General features: G+C 47.5%; 2 protein-coding genes and 1 long non-coding RNA gene across 3 annotated transcripts; 1 reads left to right on the forward strand and 2 right to left on the reverse strand.

Moving 5' to 3' along the window:
- Positions 1 to 1,178: 1,178 nt before the first annotated feature.
- rps2 (ribosomal protein S2) lies at positions 1,179 to 2,714 on the forward strand. The gene is made up of 6 exons (XM_088358586.1): positions 1,179 to 1,348; positions 1,430 to 1,519; positions 1,793 to 1,900; positions 1,972 to 2,305; positions 2,403 to 2,494; positions 2,588 to 2,714. Exons 1-6 carry the CDS (start codon positions 1,214 to 1,216, stop codon positions 2,666 to 2,668), a joined length of 840 nt encoding a protein of 279 aa, XP_088214712.1. The 5' UTR covers positions 1,179 to 1,213; the 3' UTR covers positions 2,669 to 2,714.
- A 704-nt stretch (positions 2,715 to 3,418) lies between these two features.
- Positions 3,419 to 4,708, reverse strand: ndufb10 (NADH:ubiquinone oxidoreductase subunit B10). The gene is given in 6 exon segments (XM_088357903.1): positions 3,419 to 3,561; positions 3,662 to 3,748; positions 3,751 to 3,800; positions 3,915 to 4,053; positions 4,504 to 4,514; positions 4,516 to 4,708. Coding segments are annotated over 6 exon segments (504 nt in total). The 5' UTR covers positions 4,641 to 4,708; the 3' UTR covers positions 3,419 to 3,469.
- Positions 4,709 to 5,029: 321 nt separating this feature from the next.
- On the reverse strand, positions 5,030 to 6,148 carry LOC148383173 (uncharacterized). The gene is made up of 4 exons (XR_015853344.1): positions 5,973 to 6,148; positions 5,627 to 5,889; positions 5,485 to 5,544; positions 5,030 to 5,416 (listed from the first exon to the last, which is right to left on the reverse strand). It is a non-coding gene; the product is annotated as an uncharacterized LOC148383173 (long non-coding RNA).
- Positions 6,149 to 6,787: the final 639 nt, after the last annotated feature.

A 6,787-nucleotide genomic window follows, 5' to 3' on the forward strand; every position in this document is an offset into this window, starting at 1 on the left:
CCCTCGGAGCAGTATTGCCACAGCCTGAGCTGCTTGTTCGAGCTGGTCTCCTGCCCGTAGCCAGGGTGCCGGGCGCAGCTCCTCCGGCGCGACCTAGAGACCCACGCTCGCCACTGCGAGCACTGGCGCCAGCCCTGCCACATGGGCTGCGGCACCGTGCTCTCCCACCGCACGCGGACTCAGCACAACTGCTACATGCAGCTCAAGCTGCACTACCAAGACAAGAGCAGGAACCACGGGGCCATCGCCGTCGCCCTGCAGAGGAAGATGAGGAGGATGCAGAACACCATGACACACATGATGAGGCAAATTGGGCTGATATGTGAGAGTCGGCAGACGATGGATGAGCTGCACAAGGTGGAGGACTTGGGAGAGGGCAGCTCCAGATCCACGGGGAGCAGATTTACAAGCGACGGCTGACAGTTGAAGGAAGAATGTCTTTATTTCATAGGTGTTGTGTGTTGGAATATGCAGATAGGTTTATCACACATGAAAGTGAGTGAATGTGGGACATTGTTGTGCTCTTTTTCATATTTATTTTGTAAATAAAACTAGGATTACCAAACGTAACGATTGTGGTAGAAACCTTGATTCTTTTTTGGGGGGGGGGGGGGGGGGGGGGGGGCAAAGGAAAAGGAAAACAGAATGTGTTTTAAATGACTTCTTTGGACACTGAAGTATTTGTTTCAATAAATAAAATATTTTGGTAAGAAATCAAAACATGTCTGGTGTTAAACAAATCATAACTTGAATGTAGTTTTGTAAGTTGCAAACAATATTCGTCCTCTTCTGCGAATTTCTTAAAGATGTTGTAGCAAAAACTAGCCACTGCCGGGCAGTATGTTGCGAGAACTTCTAAATATCGCGATGTTTCATGTGAATAAAACGCGGCGGGCCCGCGGTCAGGTCTTCTTCCTGTTAAAACGATCACGTAAGTACACTACACATTCAAACACCGAATCCGACAAAATCGTACGCATTTGTCTCTCAATCTTATGACTGCGTGCTAGAACATATTTTAAAACTGTATTATTTAGTGAAACCGATGATATTATTGAGACGTTAAATATATTTTTTAGCACCATTGTGCCTTTTTTTTTCACGAATATGGCGGCGAAACTTGCGTGTTTATGCACAGATCCCGAATACAGCTCGTCTTGAATACGTTTCCGATCAGGCTCCGATTAATCTTTGGCATTAAATTCCTCAGCAAATGGCGGACGACGCCGGTGGTAGGGGAGGCTTTCGCGGAGGTTTTGGCCCGGGCGGCCGCGGTAGAGGACGTGGACGCGGTAGAGGCCGTGGAAGAGGCCGCGGTGCCCGCGGAGGCAAGGCAGAGGATAAGGAAGTGAGTGGAGCACACGTTCTACTTGGTTAAGTGCACACCAAGACTGTATTTATTTTTTTAATTTTAACGTGTACATTGTAGTGGGTGCCAGTTACAAAGCTGGGCCGCCTGGTTAAGGACATGAAGATAAAGTCCCTGGAGGAGATCTATCTTTATTCTCTGCCTATCAAGGTGAGTTCTGTCTGAGGTTAGGTTAGGAAATTAATGGCTACTTCAAATAAATTGTATATTGTGTAGTTTTTATACTACTGCAAGTTACTGTTTGTGCAGGTGCCACTCACCGAATGTGTTTATTTGAAGATTGTTCTTTCAAGTCCCATTTGGCCACGTGTCTCTCATTGTTAATGTATTTAAACTCAAAGTTTGTGATCATAAATGTACAGGAATTGTGTAAAATGGTCCTTTGGGTAGCGTCCAATCACAGTCTTTTCTTAAACTTAACAGGAGTCTGAAATCATTGACTTCTTCTTGGGCTCTGGTCTGAAAGATGAGGTGCTGAAGATCATGCCTGTTCAGAAGCAGACCAGGGCTGGTCAGCGCACCAGGTTCAAGGTGAGGCCCCCAGTACAACCTCCTCCTCCCCACAGCGGAGCTCCAGAAGAAAGCGTACCTTGTCTTCACAGGCCTTCGTTGCTATTGGCGACTACAACGGCCACGTGGGCCTGGGCGTCAAGTGCTCCAAGGAGGTGGCCACCGCCATCCGGGGTGCCATCATCCTGGCAAAGTTGTCCATCGTGCCCGTCAGGAGGGGCTACTGGGGGAACAAGATCGGAAAGCCCCACACGGTGCCCTGCAAGGTGACGGGTCGTTGTGGCTCCGTGCTGGTGCGTCTCATCCCGGCGCCCCGTGGTACCGGCATCGTGTCGGCGCCCGTGCCCAAGAAGCTGCTCATGATGGCCGGAATTGACGACTGCTACACATCCGCCAGGGGCTGCACTGCCACATTGGGCAACTTTGGTAAGTTTAATGACAGGGGTTCCTCTGGGGGTTTTTTTTAATCGCTGGGTGCCTTGCCTTTAAGAATTCCGTCAATAACTAATTGTCGCTCCTACAGCCAAGGCTACCTTTGATGCCATCTCCAAGACTTATAGCTACCTGACTCCTGACCTCTGGAAGGACACCATCTTCACCAAGTCTCCCTACCAGGTCAGAATGCTTTGCTGTAGTTTCATTGCTGACTCTTCAAGCTTGAATTTGTCTTGACTTTTTTCTTCTCCCCTCCTCTTCTCCCTCCTCTAGGAGTTCACCGATCATCTGGCAAAGACCCACACCAGAGTGTCGGTGCAGAGAGGCCAGTCTGTCCAGGCAGCGGCCTCCTAAACTTTTGTACAGTGAAACTGTTGAAATAAAAGTCTGATAAACATTAGAGCCCTTGTACTACCTGGTCTGTCTCCCTAATTAAACTGGCAAAAATTGTCACAAACAAAATGCTCACTAATATTTTTTTGGTATGAGCAGTAAGAACTTCATTTGGATGAGCAATGAAATGTTAGAATGAGTTTGATATACACTTCTGCTATGACAAATTTACTTAACACACCTTTACGTTGGCATTCAAGTTCCATTGCCATTATATGGAATATGCATACATTTTCGTTTTAGCAAGTGTACAACATTGGTGGTGCCCCTTTTGTCAACTGAGGCTACTAAATAACTCATAGGAAAAACTTGCATGACTATTTACTTGGCGGCTCGGTGGAAGACGGGGTAGCACTTCTGCCTCACAGTTAGGAGGGTACGGGTTCGATTCCACCTCCGGCCCTCCCTGTGTGGAGTTTGCATGTTCTCCCCGGGCCTGCGTGGGTTTTCTCCGGGCACTCTGGTTTCCTCCCACACTCCAAAAACATGCTTGGTAGGCCGGTTGAAGACTCCAAATTGTCCCTAGGTGTGAGTGCGATTGGTTGTCTGTCTCTGTGTGCCCTGCGATTGGCTGGCAACCAGTTCAGGGTGTCCCCCGCCTACTGCCCGATGACGGCTGGGATAGGCTCCAGCACACCCGCGACCCCCGTGGGGACTAAGCGGTTCAGAAAATGGATGGATTATTTACTTAATGGATAAAAAGAGACAATGTGGATTTAAACACTTTATTTTACAACTATTACACAGGTTAGATGAGAACAGTTAAGCAGTTTGAGTCTGAGCTGCTGCCATCATCCTCTCCTTTTGCTTCATCAGACATTTCCTGCCGCTGGCATATGCTCCGAGGTCCCCATCTGTGTCAAGACAAGAACCCATGAAATTATTCCCACGGTAAAAAAAATAAACGGTTGAGGAAATATGTTGGAGCGTGAAGCAACCAAGTGAGAAACGTACAGCGCAACTGGTAGTTCTTGGTAACCTCATTGAACTGCTCTATCTCCTTGGAGCAGTTCTGCTGGAAGCTGGAGCCCTCTCTCTGATGCAGGCCCTCATACGCTCCTGGATGATCTTCACAATTTCCTGGTCCACTTTGCTGTGCTGAGAACCAAAATTGAGCATTACATGCATATTTTTTCATCCTCCTGTTGTATCGGGACCTAAGTTGAAGTTCATGTCCACTCGGACTGAATTCAAGATGTGATCTCACAAGTCTCTCTGCCACTGCATCTCAGCCTCATAGTAGCACAGGTAATCCCCTTCTTGGCACTGGGTCAGGTCGGGAACGTGGCGGAACTTCTGATGGTAGTAGACAGGCTTGTTTTTCGCCTGAATGCTGTCAACGACCTCTAAAAAGAAAAGATGGCAAAGCACATTTTGGAGTAAAAATGTTTAAAACGTGTGTGTGTGTGGGGGGGGGGGGCATCTGTATCCATCCATCATTTTCAGTGACTAGTAACTACTGTCCACTTGCTTTTTAAAGACACGTGGTTGAACTCAAGCTTGGTGGGATGACATACAGTATAGTATATAACTCGAAAATTATGGTGGGGGGGAAGCTTTTAATGTTGCATGTGTAATCCTGGCGAATTTTCGTTAGTTTAAAAATGTAACTTCGTGTGACTGACAACAGCCACAACCACCGTATCTTTTATTCAATTTTGTTCAATTAAAATGTCCTGCAAAAACATCTTGCAATACAGCACATAATGTGTTCAATTTATAGTTGGCGTCATTATGCGGTAGCTGTAACCGTTTTGTTGTGCTAGCAGGCAGCTAGCCGTATTAGCTTCATTTACCTCGAAATGTGGTCCACGGAGTAATAGAAGAGCTTAGTCAAAATCAAGGCCGGGTTCGGCATAGCCGTCTGTTTGTCCACAACCGGAGTTTGCCGTGGAGGCTCCGGATAGGCGTCCTTATCAAAGTCGGACGGCATTTTACCTTCTTTTGAGTCTATGCGGGAGAAATCCTACAAATCGACCTCGACAGTGCGCCTCTCGAAGTGGCGCATGCGCGCAAGGGACGACGGCTGGAGGTCAATAGCAACTTTTATTTTATGAAAACATATCGCCTGACAACAGTTTAGTTTTGGTATTTTAAAAAAAATATGACGTTGAAAATTCCTGATTTAAAATTCAGACGAGTATTTTCTCCCAAACAAGGTTGAGGAGTAAAGGTCGGAGTTGAAGGCATTGGGCGACCAACAGATGTCAGCAAAGAACCTTAAAAGATTAAAAAATAATAATAAAAAATTAATGAACAATGAATAAACACTTTTTTTATTGAACCAACAGTCACTTATTACATTTGAAACATCTTGCTTTGGACATGTAAGACAAGCATAATTACTGTTCCGCAGGTTTTTTTTTTTATAAGATATCACTCCAGCCTCAGCATAGGACTTTTCCAATGAATATCTGGGGATGGGTTCTCTCCCAATCACTCCCTCGTTAATGCTGATAATAAAAATCACCGATTTAAAAAATCTGATTCAATACATTAATAGTAAGTAAGTGCAGCCAAATGACCATCCTCAAGAATCATCACTGAAAAATGGCTACTCATTCACATCAGAGCAGCCAATGAGCATTTTTATCCACTGCTGGTAGGTCTCCATGATAAAGTGGACTCTTAACAGGGTACGAATGGCCTAACGGGCCATGTCATGAGAGCCACAAAGAAATCATCCATGTTGGGCATGACAAACAATTTCTGTTGACGACAGCAGGTGTTGTGTTTGCTGTTCAAGAAAACACGACATGTCAGGAAGTGACACTCACCTGGAACTCTGCTCTGAGCTTTCTCTCGATCCACTCTGTGACTTGTCTGTTTTTCTTTGTCTCAAAGATGGAACAAATAATCTCTTCTCAAGGCACTGCTGTATCTTTAAAGTGCAATGTGCCTACTGAAGGGTCTGCTTACCTGTGATCTCAGCGATTGTGGCGCCAAGGGTGGAAGCAGAGTGGAGGTTCTCAAACCACTCCTCCTTCTCTCGTCCCGTGCGGGCAAACAGGTAGAGGGTAAAGGGAGGTGCGTTATGCTCAGGGATGGCAGCATTTCTTTTTGACCCCTCTCCCTCCTGCCCTTCCTCCACATTCTCCTCCCCAACTTCCCCCTCAGCCAGAGTGATGTAGATGGGGTATTTCTTGTTCCAGAGCCTCTTCCGAGCCAGGTGCGAGAGTTACCTGTTGTTGGGAATCAACAGAAGGGACTTTGTACTGCTGACGCGAAGGCCTGCTATGGCATCGGTGCAGCGAGATGGACGAACCCGGGAGTTTGCCAGCTGGTAGGTACGCGAAGGCCAGCAGGTGCTCTCTTGGGTCGGCCCATCGACTGCTCGCAGGTAGGACAGCCGCAGCCGACTGCCTGCCAGGCTTGCAAAGATGGGATGTGTGGCAGAGCAGTGGAAGGTCTCTGGGTTGTAGCTCGCTGTTTGAGTCAGCCAACCCTGAAATACATTCAGATACAAAAAAAGTAAAAACCCGGTTGTTCTTTTCACTGTTAATAATATTGATTTTTACCTCAAAGGTTTCTGCTGCTGTGGGCTGGCCATCCAGTGGTTGTCTATTCGTGGGCTTGGCGTAGCATGATTTTCTTGTGGAGCCAGAGCATCGGGCAGCGAGTACAAAGGCGAGCGCCAAGCCCACAATGAATCCGCAGGCGACCCCCACTGATACATCGGTCACGTAAGAGGCTAAGGGCACAGTGGACAACACATAAAGCACCAGGCCTGCCAAGAAGATCCAGTAATTCTGAAAGGATGTGTCCGGCATCCCGGCACCGTACATGCCGCGGCGTTGTCCAGCAACTCAATTTGTTTGGCAGGAGCGCCGCCTTTTTCATATCAGCGCAGGTGTGAATGCCGTCTCTATTCGACCGCCCCTGTTCTGGAGTCACAATGGAGCTCCACCGACGTCTTCTCACATGAGCACCGCATCCGTCGCCTTCGGATGTCCTCTGGGATGTCAGGTCTGCATCTTCTCGTCCCGCTGTGCCGGCCACGCCCAAACTCCAGCTCTCTTCACTACGCGTGGTTTGATTGACCTTGCTTTGAAACTCTTGCGGGGCCTTAGAGTGCTCTCT

This window comes from Syngnathus floridae, chromosome 17 (genome assembly GCF_059516105.1).
Source record: "Syngnathus floridae isolate MCC-2025c chromosome 17, RoL_Sflo_1.0, whole genome shotgun sequence".
Lineage (NCBI taxonomy): Eukaryota > Metazoa > Chordata > Actinopteri > Syngnathiformes > Syngnathidae > Syngnathus > Syngnathus floridae.

Excerpts from the sequence above, each read along its gene's own strand:
- rps2 (XM_088358586.1), top strand. The coding sequence starts at position 1,214 with ATGGCGGACGACGCCGGTGGTAGGGGAGGCTTTCGCGGAGGTTTTGGC. Across the intron at positions 1,349-1,429 it reads GCAAGGCAGAGGATAAGGAA|TGGGTGCCAGTTACAAAGCT; the intron begins GTGAGTGGAGCA and ends TGTACATTGTAG. Across the intron at positions 2,306-2,402 it reads TGCCACATTGGGCAACTTTG|CCAAGGCTACCTTTGATGCC; the intron begins GTAAGTTTAATG and ends TCGCTCCTACAG.